Here is a 16159-nt window from a genome sequence, read left to right as displayed (position 1 = left end):
TTGATCTGCTTTCGATAATTAGAAAGTACATAGAAGACAAAAGGCTCTAAAACTTCCAAAGAGAGTTTGCAAAAGCTTTCATGTACATGGTCAAAGTTTCCTAATCCTCTCAGAAGTTTCCTATTTGATATCGTTAAATCACAGTCGTTTAACTCTACGCTAAGTTTATTGAGGACAAGTCGTGTCTAACAGACGGTTTTCGTTGGATCCATCCTCCAGACTCCGGGGGCTGCTGTTTGCTGAGGCGGCAGTAAGCACAGACCGCCCCAGAGGCTCAGCGGGTCATATGACTCTCCGGAGCCGATCGCACATTCTCCAGCTCCGCTTAAACAAAGACACAACACTGTCCTCAGGCTCCTGAGGTCGCACGTCATCCTTCCATTGTGTGAATGTGAACAAAACATGCCCACTGTAAAGTGATCAGCGCTATAGCATTAAAGCAAGGACAGATCCAATGTGAACCAGAACCACTAATTTATGTCAGCCACAAGCCATTTACTGTCAGATTCTGTTGATACTTATCCGGCCTGGGCTGTGTTGCCTATATGAGCTTTTACTTTATCCTTATTATTTAAATTAGACTACAGTGTGTATATTCTCTTTAAATGCATTAGCCAAATCTACCAGTAATATGTTTGCCTGGGATCCAGAATACACACTTCTTGAAAACGTATCATTCTGGACTTGCCGGGCAATACACAAGATTTGTCAAGATGTGTATTTAAACAAATAAATCTTTCATTTCAAACTGACAGGGTGGCATCTTTTAATTATTGTTTTGTCCACAATGTAGCATGTCATGGTAAAATATCAGCTGTTTTTTGGGAGAGAATTTGGAACAACCAACATATACATACAAGTTAAACAACAACGACATGAAGAGAAAAAAAATATTCACAAGCTTTTCTCATTCACTACAAGGCAATTGCTCACAAATAGAGGCTAAAATCAGTCACTCACTGCCCATTCAGTCAAGCAGGTTTGGATATTATTCGAATACAAAAAGGGTCGATCTGACAAAAATAATAATACAATTTCTACTCTGGTTTTCCCCCTAACCTGCCATCCACTTCCAGTCAAACTAGCGGTTATATGTACAAAGTGAAAAGGCAGTATGGCCACATCATTTGTAAATAATCATATAGTTACTGCAATGTTTCTGGCAATTTTTTTCCATTGTCATACAAAATAAGGTTTCTCTGAGAAAAGAACCGAGACAGTATCAAAATATCTCAAATTAAAACTTCACTAAAATGCACACTATAATTTAATCTATCGAACTATTGAAAAGTCCAGTGCAACCGCCAGCTGGATAACAGGTGAATGGACATTTACAAAAAACTTGAGGCAAAATGAAAAACAGTGACACTTTTTGAACATAGATTTCGCAAAATAATGGGAGAAAGTGATATTACAGAACATCTCAGGCACACATTTGGTCGTGGTTATGTGTACGTACAGCAGTGGATCAGGAAAAACAAAAAACACAAATTTCAGTGCACACAAAAATCTTTCTAACATCATCAATTTGTATAAAGAGTGATTCAATGTTTTGTTTAAATTGGATCATAATTTTAACATAACGCAGCCTGCAGGTACACCGAGAACACTGAAATAAAGATTTTTAACAGGAAAAGCTTTATTGCTACAAGTCAATTTTGTATTCTGTACTTAATCACTTTTAAAATGTAAATTGTAAAAAAAAGGTTTCAAAGCCTTTCATTCTGATGGTAGTGGTTACTATGGTTACTGGTTATTAGCATTGTGGTATCGAAATGAAATCTGTATTGAATATCAAGCCTTTTCCTTGGCAACAAAATCAAGTTAGAAGTTTTAGTTTTATATTTGAGTCATTATACTTATCCTAATAGGGTACATGTTTTATCTACGCCCATTGAAGTCTGTAATGTCATCTGCTCCATATTCAACATAGTCTTATATAGTCTATAGTGGAAGATTATTAACACCAAAACACTTGGAACAATCGTACAGCGCAATCCAAGGTGCTATCCGGTGCTGTCTCTTTACAGAAAAAAAAAGGCCTATAAAATAAAACCAAGGTTGTTTCTGTCATTCCTGCAAATCCACAACACATTTGCATAAAGGAATACTACAAAGTCCTTCAAATAAAAGGGAAAAAAAAAAACTTCATCGGTCACGCACAAACTTGGGTCTGACTGCAAGCCAGAACCACAAAAAAAAAAAAAAAAAACAAAAAAAAAAAAACACTCATCAAACTTGGAGCCATGTTAAATCTCTCAAAACACATAGCTAGCTTATCTCCATCCCAGTGAAGACAACATTTGTGGTGTAATTTTACATCATTTCTTGGTCTGATACAGCAGAGACAGGTTCCAGTGCATATAGCAACATGAAGACCCAACAACAAGCATATTTGGCTGTATTTAAAAAGAAAATAAAACAAAAACCAAAAGATTGTCAAATTTATCTTTGTCCAAATTCAGCACCAGGTATTTGAAAGCTTATATATAGTTAAATATGTCTACAGCTATTACAATAGGATTTAGGAATGTAACTGTTAAAGGGACTATTTTATGCTACATCATTTTTAGCTGTAATTTGTTTATTCTTGACCACTCCAGGATGCACAGACCAATTTCCACTCATCTTTTTTAGGTATATAACCTTTTTTGGTACTTAATGAGAACTACATCTTAATACGTATGTGTAATCCTTCAGTCATCCTGGTATGATGCATAACTTGGTCACTTGGATATAAAGCTAGATATAAGGCCGTGTCCACCAGCAATCTGACCAACTGAACAAGCCTTGGATGAGCGGCGAATTGACTTTTGTCCAGTTTATTAAGTCTGACTAAAGCTAGGTAACTACTTAACAAAAGGGTTATGGTTAGAAGTAGCGGTATTAATAAAATAGTTGCCAAGTCTTAATAACTCTTAATAAACTATTTGTTCATTCATGTTTTATTAAGGCTATTAAAAAGTGGAGTTATTATTCACCTTATTCCACCCTGCCCACTTTTTCCTCCAAATGTGACTACACCCTGCTTTCTTTGTGGTAACACTTTCAGTTAAGTGAGGAATCCCATTAATTGTATTTTGTATTTAATTTGGGCAAAGTTTCATGTGCACCAACAAGTCAACACTGCACCAATTCTCTTGAAGGCTTGAAAACAACTCTGTAGTCTGTATAGAGCTTATTTTCTGTCAAGATCGGCAGTCCCATGCAAAATAGTGCAATCCCAATGACCATGGCAGTGCCGATAGCAACAGCAAAGTGAATATAGCGTTACCATTTTCTCTTTCAGTTTTTCTTGTTTTTAAGATTACGTTCAGAAGAGGATAACAGACCTGAAATGCACTGCCCTTTACTGGTATCCTCACCTGGCACCAAGTATTTTTTATTTTTTTTACTTTGATTTATTTCTGTTAGATTTTTTTTATATAGTAAAAAATACAAGGCAGTTCAAGAGGTGATCACGATTGGTTTAAAAAGATGAGCAAAAACATAACATAGCCCCTTTACGCATTTAAATAGTAAATTAACTCTCTACACGTGTTGGGCCTTCATGTGTCTACACTGTGAATTACAATATAGTGACAAAAGGATGATCATTAGTATAATCTTTACAGATGCATCAATAACATTTGTTTGGGTTGTGTTAAATAAACAGGTAGTACACGATTAAGTAAGGCCTTTACAATTGGCGCCAAAGCTACTGTTTCAGAGCAAAGTATATAACATGGCTTCATATTCTTATTATTATAATCGGAAGTGTACACAGGACAGGGCAGTAAATGTTATAGTTGCACCGATATACAGTATATACCACGATCTTGGTTTTGTCCTTCACATAAAATACGAAGTAGACATGTATTTTTCTAAACTGTACACAATACACGAGTAACGATCATTGGTGTAGTAGTAGGTGTGGCTTCATTTAGATGTGGCTCCCATTCAAAATACTTTTCCATCAACATAAGTTCACATCTCTGGTAGCTGCCCATTAAACGCCCATTCAATTCCTCAAAAAGAGAAAGAACAACAATATTTTTTTTTTCCGGCATGACAGAAAAGGTCTGCTGACACATTACAAAGCAAAAACAATGTGCTAGCCTTTCAGTGCAGCATGCCGCTTATGGCAAAAATACAGGTGAGATGTGAACTTATGGTTAGGCTTTAATATCTACAAGTCTTCAGTACCAATCACACATTATACCTCACTCTCTCACTGGTGGTAGGATGTTAAAGATGCACTATGTAACCTTTCTGGTGGGGGTGTCAGCTACTTGCTTGTTATGGCAATGTTATGGTTTTGCTTGGATTTGCTCCACAGTATGACATTAACTATCTTGCATTACATGTGTTTCTAATAATAAAAAAATCAATCTTATCTTTCACCAAACCACATGTATGACCTATTACTTGGCGTGTTGGTCTCCATAGAGGTATACAAGTGTAATGCCATATTGTGGGATATTCAAGGCAAAGCACCAACATTTCCATCCACAGGTAGATGCGGATCCTACCCCGGTAAGGTTACATAAAGCACTTTTAATGTGCAGATCTGACAACATATTTTTGGAGAACCACCAGTAATTCGAGATCAAGGATTAAGTCCCGATACATTTAAGATAATCAAAATTACATTAGGACTGTGGGGATCTTAGCAGTGCACGCTACCCTCATTCGACTGATCAATGCCAGAGGTCAAAGTTGAAGGGTGAGGGAGGTTGTTTTCAGGTCAAACTGGTGATGTTTTAGAGCTCAGTGCAGCAGCTCCTCCAGCTCACTCTCTTTGAGCTTTGCATTGTCTCTGACTTCATCAAATGTGTACGTCTTCACAATCTTCCCGTTCTGAAAGACCGTGTGTAGAAGATCCTGGACACAAAAAGAAAGTAGAAATTGTGTTAAAACGATTATGAATGATGGAAGAAATTGTATTAAAATTATATCTGATATGTGTAACTACTGTAACTTATAACTGTTATATGTTGTTGAACTCACCACTCCGTACTGCTCCAGCTCACCCTTGCCCTCCTCTAGGGTTACAAAGTCCCCGCTCTGTGTCCGATGGAGAGAGAGACGTCCTTTCTTTGAACGTTTATTGGGGTCTGCAACAGGATCTTTGAATACATTCACCTGAAAAACAATTACAATTACAATTCATCTTCTACATATACATTCATTTTAATATTGCATTTGTTTTTATATTTTTAACCTGTAGGTTTTACTGGACAAGAGATGAAGCAATATAAAATGAATGTGGGGAAGAGACATTCAACAAATTCTCAGAGTCAGGAAAAAATATTATAACAATTAGGACTGCAAAGTGCCCAACATGTAGGGCCTTGAGATATGACAATAAAATAAATCACAATTTTAAATTGAATATTATTTTCCCTTGTTAAAGATACATGACCTAACATGGCTTTCTTAATTTTATGATTTTTAGTTAGTGCCATTTTGTACAAAGGAATGGTCCAATTTATTCCTATGAACTGAACTTTGCTCCTAACAAGCTTTTTACTGACTGATTAGCGACAGACCTTAGATGGAGCATACCCTTGACTGAAGTGCTAGTGACAGGGCTGAAGCTTGAAGCGCACTACAATCATTCACTCTCAAATTTTGATCACTACAAAGTAGATTTTCATATTAAAATGGATGTCATTTTCTGTTGAGTGTAAAGTTAGAGAACAGGTATACTGGTGCATGAGGATGACGACAAATGACGTACCCCGAGTCCGTTTGTGACCACGTAGCTGCATTTGAAAGAGCAGTTGAGCAGGTCTCTTGTGAGTTTCTGCAGAAGAGCCCCTCCTGATCCAAATGCAATGTTCTCAATGGACCACCGATGTTCCTTCATGCCTTCCACAATCTGAAAAAATAGGTGAATAAAAAAAAAAAAAAATTGAACATTGTATCAAGACTTACTTAGGCATGAAAGTGAAAGATGAGTTTGGTGCAGAGTGATGGAGAAATTATAAATAAGGTATCTATCAATGACTTTCAGAGTTGTGGAAAATTAGCGCAGTTGCCATGTCAATGAATTATTAAAAACAAAAAACAATATCTTTTCAAGTTTCAAAATGGTGCCTAATGTAAAGCTGAAACTCAAACGAATAGCATCATGATAGAAGTAGTAAAAATATTATTATTTATAGTGGCAATGTGGCATCAACCGTGTAAAGAATGAAGGAAATGTTGCGTATGCCTGTTTGTTTGTCTTCTAGTGATAAAAATGCACTTTTAGACTGCCAGCAAGACTTTTAGCCACACCCATCAAGGTTTAGTTAAAATATCCATAATCATTAGTTATCACTTTAAAAACAAAAGTAAAACTAAAATCTCTGAAAGGTTTAGTTACCTCTTGTAATGTGTTGATATCCACTCCATCGCCCTGAATGACTCTGATGTAAGGAGGGAGAACCTTATAACCTTTGGAGTTTTCTTCTGGAATAAACTTCTTACCGAGGATCTCCAATACCTACACCGAGAATCAAAACATAAAAAAACAAAACAAAACAAAAACTATTTCCTTTGCATATTATTTATCCATATATTGTTCATTGTTATCATTATCCCATGTCTTGGTAAATAATCTACTAAATTACTTGCATTTGCATTATGCACTTTCTGCTTGAGGGTGCACCATCTGCTCGACTTATGGAGAGGTTGTTGCTTTGCCTGGAATGTTTCATAGTGTGGCATTTAATTACAGCAAAAAATTGTATAAAACGGGTGTGTCCAGGCTCCAGTAGAAACAGTCAATTTCAGGTACGTGATGACATCACGCAAGACTGCCCTGATTACAGCCAGGTGTTTCTGTTTACAAACACCTGTCTGCAGGGATGGAGTTTGAACTGCGGTTGGACCAATCACACTGTTCCCCGTGTGTCCAGACCGTGCCCCTCCTCTCTCACTTTTGTGTTTAGTTCTCCAGGTACTGCCCGGTTTAGCAGCTCTATTTGAAATGTGATTGTGGGCAGAGTTTAGGTGTTTAGTCCCACTTTAATGCCATACTGTTGATAATTTTTCATTACACAGTGCATTTTTAAGTTATATTTTATAAATTTTCAAATCTTATTTATTGCCAACTAATTTGCTACAATTTACCTGCTTTATTCATTCTGTTTGCCTATTATATTATTGTACTATTAAGTCCCATAAATGTCCCTATTGGATCATTAAAGAATGTGACCTTTAAAACAGTGTCCAGAGGATTTCCTGAGTCGGGCCGGACCACCAGGGGGGCGTCTGCGCTGCGGCACTCAATCAGGCTCCTCAGGTCCTCTCCCCAGATCTTCTCACAGGCGTTGTAGATGTCGTAGCTGTCGCTGACGATGGACACCGGGACGCTGGGAAACTGCTTAATGATGTGTTCAAAGGCGTCTTTCTCATGGTCTTTGCCCCACGCTGTGATCGTACTGCAGGGAGACAGGCAGATATTAGAAACCGAGTAGTGAAATTGTATTAATAATTTTAGAATATGGTTGGAAGATATAGGGATAAAAACTGTGACAAACTACTATTTTTGCCTTATTGTGCTTCACTATTTTGCCATTTAATGTAGCTGTATGAATTTTTCTCATCTACTTCTTCCATTGGTTAGTCTCTGCCTGGCTAACAGTGACAGAAAGCTAGATTTAACCGAAGGACTTACCTCTTAAAAGACTATAAAAATACAAACGGTACATGAATTAGCATAAACTCAAAATCATGATTTGGTTCCAAGAATATTCAGATTTTTGGCTATATCTCCTACCCCTAGAATAAGTTTTATTAGTATTTTTTTTTAAATAATTGTACTGGGCATTATAGCAAAAAGCTGAGGCTGAGATTTTTTCTCAAAATAAATGAACATGGCTTAAAATATGACTTTCAATCTTAATTCTACATAAGCAAGACAGAGTTTTAATCAATACCATTTAACACAAACCATTTTTATCTATATCCCTCCAAACCGTACATTTTTACTGACAGAGGATCAAGTGTAGCCACAAGCATATCAGTGATGATTTGAAATGATTGGATCTTGATGCAATTATATTATCTGGATTAACTGCACAGCCCTATTTAAGAACACTTAAAGTTTAAAAGGCAAACTAATGCAAGTTTCTTCGTTCTAGTTACGCAAAGACATAATGTAATATACGCAAAGTTAGGTAGTCCCAAATAATTAGATATAGGACAAAAATACATATCTCCCATCTACATAAAGCTTATAAATGAAAACAAAAGTATACAGTATCAAAAGTAGGAGAGCAGTAAAACCTATGATGTAAGAACGATTACTAAATAAGCACATAACGATTCAAGTAATTAAATACAAACACTAGAAGTAAAATAATGACAAGCTGAATAGGGAAATTAGCAAAGAAATGCAACTGTGTATTGTGAACACGCCCTACAAATCTTGGAAAAGCTGAGTCACAAGACATTAATCAAGAAGCAATAGCAGAGTTTTTCCAGAAGAGGGCAGCGCGTCATAGTTATTGGTCAGCAGTACAGATAAGAACGCCACAGTAGGCCAGAGTTATTTGTAAAGGTCAAAAAGCTTGGCTACGGTCTCTACTTATTTTATATTTACACAAAACCAATAAAGGATTGTCCATAAGCAAAGTTATGGGCCATTACTCAAATACGAAGGAATGCATGAGATATTAATAGTCTTTCAGTAAATGTTTCGCTCACAAATACATGACCTTGACTATATAAGACTCTATATATGACTATGTATTCTTTTCAGATTGCAGCCACATGGAGCATAACATACGTTTCAGTCAGACAAACTATGAGAATTAGCAATAACATAAAATACACCCTGAAGCAACGCAATGTAACAAAATTTTGATTTTAGAATATAAATATTTAATATGTAATGGTAGTTTCGCAAAAAACATCTGAAAAGTATTACTAAAGTATTACTTACTTCAAAGTATTAAATCTACTTAATTCTACTTTTTCCTCATTCCCTTATATCCTTTTTTGCAACTTCTGCTTCTACAGGTCAGGTCAATGTTTGTAAACTTATGAAAGATACTGTTCTTGGTAAACGCAATAAATTACCGTATACAAAAAGTAGTTTTAATATATATGTTGTAATCTCATATGCTGTATGTAGACCAGGCCTTATACTCACAGCTTCCCTTTCGTTTTACAACCCTCTCTGCCTATTTATTTCATTCCTATTCTGAAGTGGTTTTGTCCAAGTTAGAATAAAGAACAAATCCTCTTTTGAGGGGTGTCACAATATAACATTTTAGTCTCATGATTATTGTGAGAAGAAACATCAAAATGTTTATGATTACTGACGACATGACCAAACAACAGTAACACTTTCACTTTCATTCACATTGTCAAACTATCACTATTCCTCAGTTCTCTCAAATAACACCAGTTAACACCAGATAAAAAGGAACTTTACATTTAGGTCAACTTCATAAGGATACAGAACATACATAAAATAATATGTAATGACCTGAATAATCACATTATTAATTAACTGAATTATCTTAACATCTCCAGTTTCAAACAGTTTAGTTTAAAATATTGGGGGTAAATATTTTCTGAGGTTTTAAAACTGGAGGAAAAGACATTTATTTGCTGACAGCTCTGTGTCCTCCAGATGGACTTGTTTCACTGCAGTATGAATCTGATACTTTGGCTGCAGAGACAGTACATGGTGTATACCCACTGTGCCCGCCGGGACTATAAAGGTGACACACCTCGGCCTCCTCCACACAACTGACCCCAAGTGGAATTTCACTGAGACCCCTCCCACTGAAGCACAAACCAAACAGAATTAGGAAGGGGCCATTACATAACAGCTGCTATGGCAACTACCGCCACCATCCCACAATGCACTGGTGCGCACCGAAGCAGGAGTTAACTGCCCCAGTGGCCACCAAGAAAAAGATGATGATGAGAGAATTGTAAAACTTGAAGTTAAATATGTCAACTGGACAAAAAGTTGTAGGAGTGAAGATGTTTCGCTGCTCATCCAAGCCGCTTCTTCAGTTCTGGTCAGATTACTGGTGGACACTGCCTTATATATTTCTGAAGGGAGGAGCGAACTACACTGAAACTGTAAACAGCTATTGTTTACAGTTTCAGCCTTAACGTCCTCCATTTAACCTTTAATGTCCCTATTGGCTTGTTCTATTGTTTCTTATGTTTGCTTTGGGTCTGAGGATGGAATTATAAATGGGGGAGAGATTATGTGCCCCCATTCCTGTTCAAGGAAGGATTGTTTTTCTGAACAAAAAGAGCTTCTTTAAGGCTATGCAGGTATTGCTGAGGGTATTATTTATTTTATATATTTATTTGATTGGAGCAATGCATGTTAATTCGACATGAATGTAAACACACCAGATTATTGCCAAAGGCTAATTTCCATCCGTTGTTCCAAGGGCTGGGGTAGTGGGGACCAGAGATGGACCGGTGCTAGTAAACAAAGGCAGTGTATTCTAGGCCAATTACTACATAAAACATAAAAGAACACCCCAAAGAGTCTGTTATATAAATGTGAGGCTGACGCAGCACTCATTACCTACTACCTGATTCGGCATAATGCTGGATACTTGAAAATGAGAAACACAGTGTGAGGCTATGATTCACAAGGTATAATTTATGTCAACATGTTGTTAATGGAAAAAAAAAAAAAATCTCAAAAGTTGCTTTTCAGTTCCTGATGAAAAATAGTGAGAAATTTATGGACAGTATGATTCATATGGTAAACTCATGAACTATATTGGCCATAACCATGTAACTATTACAAAATAAAAGATACTGAACTTTCTCTGTTTGTTTTGGTTGCCTCCAGAAAATAAAGAATAATGGTTTAATCTTGATATCCATAGCGACAATGCTTTGAGATTAGGACTTGCATGAAACTAGATCAATGACCCAAAAGCTAACAATGAGAATTACAATATGAATGGATGCCGTACGTTAAAACTACACTTGAAGACTGTTAAATGAACGTTAGGCTGACACAGTAAACCAGTGAAAAATATTATTTGCAAAGTGCTACTATTTCCAAAAGCAGAGACAATGTTAATAGTAGTTAGCTGTAGCCTTTAGCCATCTAGCAAGTAGTAAGTGTTGTTTAGCTGAGGTGGACTGCCCACGCTATAATTGGGTAAATGTATTAACATGAGCCCTGCCTGAATAGTCAGATAATTTTTTTTTCACAAAGCATTTTCTATTATTTCAGAGGCAGACTCAAGATAAAAAAGTTGACTGTGGCCTTTACCCAACCAATGGTAACAATAGAGAAAGAATGTCTGGTACAGTAGATAAAAATATTAGGTTCTAAAAAGCTCCATGGCAAATACCAGTGTGAATAGGTTGCATTCGCAATCAGATGGAGGGCAAGAGCCTTTATAACTCTATGGGATAGTCACTGTTTTTGAAAGAAATATCCAAACCTATGGTCCACAAATGGTGTAAGGAATTGGCTTCACAAACTTGTCATATTAAGTCGGCTTAAAGTTCTTTCAACTGAAAACAATCACATCTTTGAGGTTGAATAATGACACCACTTTCTGAAGCTATATAATTTCACTGTTGTTTATTTTTGCTGACAGAAGATGTTGAACCTTATTCTAGTTTTTATGTGGATAGGCCCAATAATTACAGAGATATTAACCATAAACCAGGTCAACAGGATTCTAGTTTATTATGATGTCAAGCAAACACAGCCTATACATGGAGCAGACGGGAGCTTCTAGTTGCTAAGTGGGATAGCATTTGCCAACCTTGGATGTCCTTAATAAAAGCTATAGCTACCTATCATCACTGCACAAACTGTCTCTCTGCTGTAATAATGAAAGTGGGCGGTGATCTGGTGCCCTACATCACCCTGGAAATAGTGCCTCTAATGCTTCCCAATGAGAACGGACCACTGAGCCGGGAAGAGATACGTGGTGTCTTCAATTAACTATGACAGATGTTGAGGCTGGGCTCCAAGGGCAAAATTTCAATAGAAAAAAATGACAACCTGTATGTGCGTGTGTGGTAGGGCTGCAAGATTAATCGTAATCAAATCAAAATTGAAATTGCAATTTTAATAGGCAAATTTATTTAATTAGCAAATCACAAAGTACCATAATTTCCCCCAGGAACAAAATAATATTCTGTTTTATTCTGCATAAAAACTGCTAACCCTGTAGTTAAATCTGTACAAACATGTTCTGAAATGTGACTGTCGGTTCATATTTCAGTCTTTTTTGTCAATTGTTCTGGATGAGTTTTAAAATGTGAACTTTGAACATGATCCCATTATTAAATCATAAACAGCAAATCTAATCGCAATGTTTGTCAGAAAAATTGTAATTAGATATTTTTTTCAAAATCGTGCAGCCCTAATGTGCAGAAATCATGGTGACCTGCTTCACTTATGTAGACATAAATCAAGTTCTCATGAGGTTAAAAACATGGTTTAAAGTTCAGATATGGGTTAAATATTTTAGGCTTTAGGTCCAGGAAATAATTGGAAGTCAATTTGATGCCCCCCATGGAAACTCAACACGTGTGTGGTGGGGTTCCTACCTGTGCTCTGCAGCTGGTACAGAGAAGCCAGGTACAGGGTCCTTGGTGCCGTAATACTTCTTGATGACACCGATGCCGGCCACTGTGTCTGTGCCCTTGAAGTTGACCAAATGAGCTGAAGCTCCGATGCCCGCGGTCTAAAAACATGAAAAGAGATGATTTAGTAGAAAATAGTGGGAGAGTAGGAAAAAACAGCAGACAAATGTTGAAAAATGCACATATTGGATATTACATTAAAGGTGCACTATGCAACTTTTCTAGTGACGGGTTTGCCACCAGCTTGTTTCCATGGAGATGTGTTTTCTTTACCTGGAACCTGTTCTTATTGTGAATTAAATTTTCAAAGCTATAACATCTCCATGAAGTCAAGTAGGTGGCAGATTTTTCTAACTTATGGCCATCTAACTTATTTATCTAATTTTCTTTACAAAAACTAACCAGTTTGAGCAAGTGTGAACAAGATACTATTGTTTATCAACTTCCCCAGATTTCCAGCTCCCTTACAAATACATGACAGTCAGGTGTCATGATAAATATATAAAGTAAAATAAACTTGTCATATAATGTCTAATGTATGTTATACTGAGATTAATAAAGTTGATCATTTGCACAAATTTTAGACACACTTTTTTTACCGACCGACTGACCTTCATAATATCTCCTGATCCTTAAGATTGTTAATTTACTTGATATTTCATGGATAGTTAGAGCTTTATTTAATTAGAAAAATGTCCTTCAAAGAGGACTGAGCACTCAAAGATGGATGTAACTTTTCTTATCCCCAACTATTTATAAGTTCACTGCATTTAATGGCATTATATGTGATTGGAGAGTGAACCTCACAATAACAGCATATTCACCAAAATAAACTACAATTACGCAATAAATGGGGCATTATCTATACTATTACATGTACCTCTTGTGATGACACCCCTCTGTAGCCAAAGTCGTGCAGTTTATACTCTAGTCCCTCCAGGTTCCCCGAGGTCTCCAACAGGTACTTGGCCAGGATCTTCTTCTGTTCTCTGGAGTTGGTGGCAACTGTGATGGGGTACCAGATCTGCACCAGGATAGTCTACAAGACAAAAGACACAAATCTCAAATTTGTATACAGACATTAAAAGATTAGGATGTTAAAAGCAGATAAGCCTATTATATTCGTGGGACAAAGTATGGACTATAGAGAGTTCGAAACATTCTCAATAGGATCTTATTACAGGGTTATTTATTATTATATTGTCTTTTTTGGGAGACCAGTACAAATACTACATTAAGGTGGGCGATGTGTCAACATTTTATGTAAAAGTCCTTTGATTAGAGATTCTAGTCTAGTTGCGGAGGTCCACATGTGGGAGTTTATGATTGGAAACAGGAACTTGAATACCTTGACTGGGAATCACTGTATACCTTTTAGATCAGTGGTTCTTAACCTGGGTTCGATCGAACCCTAGGGGTTCAGTGAGTCAGTCTCAGGGGTTCGGTGGAGGTCAAGACACGCACCTGACTCATATGATTCGCGGACTGCAAGCGTCTCCAGACGCTGGCCGTGTCCCAATTCGACAAATGCACCCTTTGATGTGCCTATCGAAGTACCTGACCGACTTAAATGATCCGTTCGAACGGCATAAAAACATAAAACGACATAAAAATGAAAAAAAGGAACAGACTTTGCTGTGAAAATGACATTAGAATGGCCAAGGTGAAGCCATGCATTTCTGAACTGGTCTCTCAAAGGCAACAGCAGAAGTCACACCGATTTGCAGTAAATATTCATTATTATTGTAGCCTGATGGAAATGAGGTGATGGGTGTGTGTTAAAATGTTAAGAAGAATAAATACCATAAATACAATAAGTTCATTATTGAAATACATAAGGTTAAAAATTAAAATCATTTCAGTGTGGTAGTATTAAAAAAGGTCATGTCTTTGTTAAAAGGTATGTATGTAATTTGTAGTGAGTTCATGCATTGTATTGGTTTTATTCTTTGAACACAGTGATGTTAATGCACGGTTCATTTTGTGCACCAGTAAAACATACATATGTCTTGAATTTGAAAAAAATAATATTTTATTTTTCAATAAAGAAGGGTTCGGTGAATGTGCATATGAAACTGGTGGGGTTCAGTACCTCTAACAAGGCTAAGAACCACTGATTTAGATTTTTATCCTTATTCAAATATAAAATTCACATTGTCTTTAGGCTGTCAATATTGTTAGTGGCCGTCTGTATATTACAATTAAACTATATTGAATGATTAGGCTTTGGTTTACTTTGGACACTCAATTAGGAACAAGAAGAAATGTTTATTTCCTGTTGAGACATGAGCTTCAAAGTGAAAGTGGCTATTGTTTCTGACACAAAGAAAACTTTTTCCAGGAATGAGGAAGCTTAGATGTGTAGTGATGTAGCCTTTGTCATCCAGTCTAAGCACAAAGGCTGAGGCTGGGACCAATTGTTGAGCTGAAAAGAAGCTCTGGAAAGACTGTGCATGTCTGTTCAAATCAAGTCTGAACTCCAAAACTAACAGGCTCAGAGGGATCAGAGAGAGGCGGCGTACTCAAACAAGAAGTCTGCTGGGAAAAGCACATGTCCCAACCCTCTGTGCCAACGGTGGACCCAAACACACATGGACACATTATAAAGGACATAACTGAAAGTAGGACTGGCCGATATGGGGATATTAAAAAAAAAAAAAAAAAAAAAAAAGATCACTTTTTTTTTAGCTTTAGGCTTTTAATCTGTGCCATTTAACACAAAAAGCACTCAAACGTCTTCCCCAAAATCTAAACTCTACCCAAAACCACATGCTTTTAATGACAGAGAACTGGCTGAGGACGTCTTGATTCAAAAACCCCAATAATCATTGACGCACAGACATGACTGACTCACAATCTTTATTAATTGCCCAACCCAAACTGAAGTCATGTAGCGTGCCATGACCTGCGATTTATTACATGTTCTTGTGTCTGTCTGTCAAAAAAAACACAAACACCCTGGGACCAAGTTTAGTAATTGTGTCCTTAAGCAAGATACTTAGTCCACCTTGCATAGTATGAATGTGGCAAGTGATTGGTGGCAGTCGGAGGGGCCATTGGTCATGTTTTAGTCATTGTTGGTTAATCTGCTTGTCTATTATTGTCCAATAACCACTGATTTTCAAAAATGTTCTTGTATAAATCAACTATTTTGTGAAGACCTGTAAGTGACTGCTGTTGTGATTTTGATGCTACACAAAAATAAACTGAATTGAACTGATCTCAATAGAATAGAAAGTGTTAACGTTCTATTGGCTAACAGCACAGAGCAGGTGTATTATTGATCTTTTTGGTCTAATCATAAACCTAAACAAGATTATGCTACTTGCTCTTTACAGGGGGATCCTTCACAATATGATATTTCATGTGCTGAATAAAAATAGAAGACATTATTCACACAGACAGTAAATTGTTTTTCATAATATCAGTGGATGAATATGACACAGCGTAATGAAGTTTCTTGTAAGATATCATTTGTTTGCTACATAAGTGTATTGAAGGAGCACCCAAATTACACGTATTGATGTCAAGTCTATCCGTTATGGGTGAGGGGGGAGAATAAAATGACATTACTGCATACACC

General features: G+C 36.7%; 1 protein-coding gene across 1 annotated transcript in view; it reads right to left on the bottom strand.

The window, feature by feature from the left end:
- Positions 1–749: 749 nt before the first annotated feature.
- nampt1 (nicotinamide phosphoribosyltransferase 1) overlaps positions 750–16159 on the bottom strand; it is a 33020-nt gene continuing 17610 nt past the window's right edge. Inside the window, exons 5-11 of the mRNA XM_033989155.2 lie at positions 13457–13615; positions 12541–12677; positions 7187–7412; positions 6353–6472; positions 5723–5863; positions 4990–5124; positions 750–4863 (exon numbers count right to left, since the gene is read on the bottom strand). Of these exons, the coding sequence (XP_033845046.1) occupies positions 4750–4863; positions 4990–5124; positions 5723–5863; positions 6353–6472; positions 7187–7412; positions 12541–12677; positions 13457–13615 (1032 nt within the window). The 3' untranslated portion in view covers positions 750–4749. The remainder of the gene's footprint in view (positions 4864–4989; positions 5125–5722; positions 5864–6352; positions 6473–7186; positions 7413–12540; positions 12678–13456; positions 13616–16159) is intronic.

Source organism: Periophthalmus magnuspinnatus, chromosome 23 (assembly GCF_009829125.3).
Source record: "Periophthalmus magnuspinnatus isolate fPerMag1 chromosome 23, fPerMag1.2.pri, whole genome shotgun sequence".
NCBI lineage: Eukaryota > Metazoa > Chordata > Actinopteri > Gobiiformes > Gobiidae > Periophthalmus > Periophthalmus magnuspinnatus.
The sequence above is the reverse complement of the archived record's forward strand: the minus strand, read 5'-3'. Positions and strand labels throughout refer to the sequence as shown.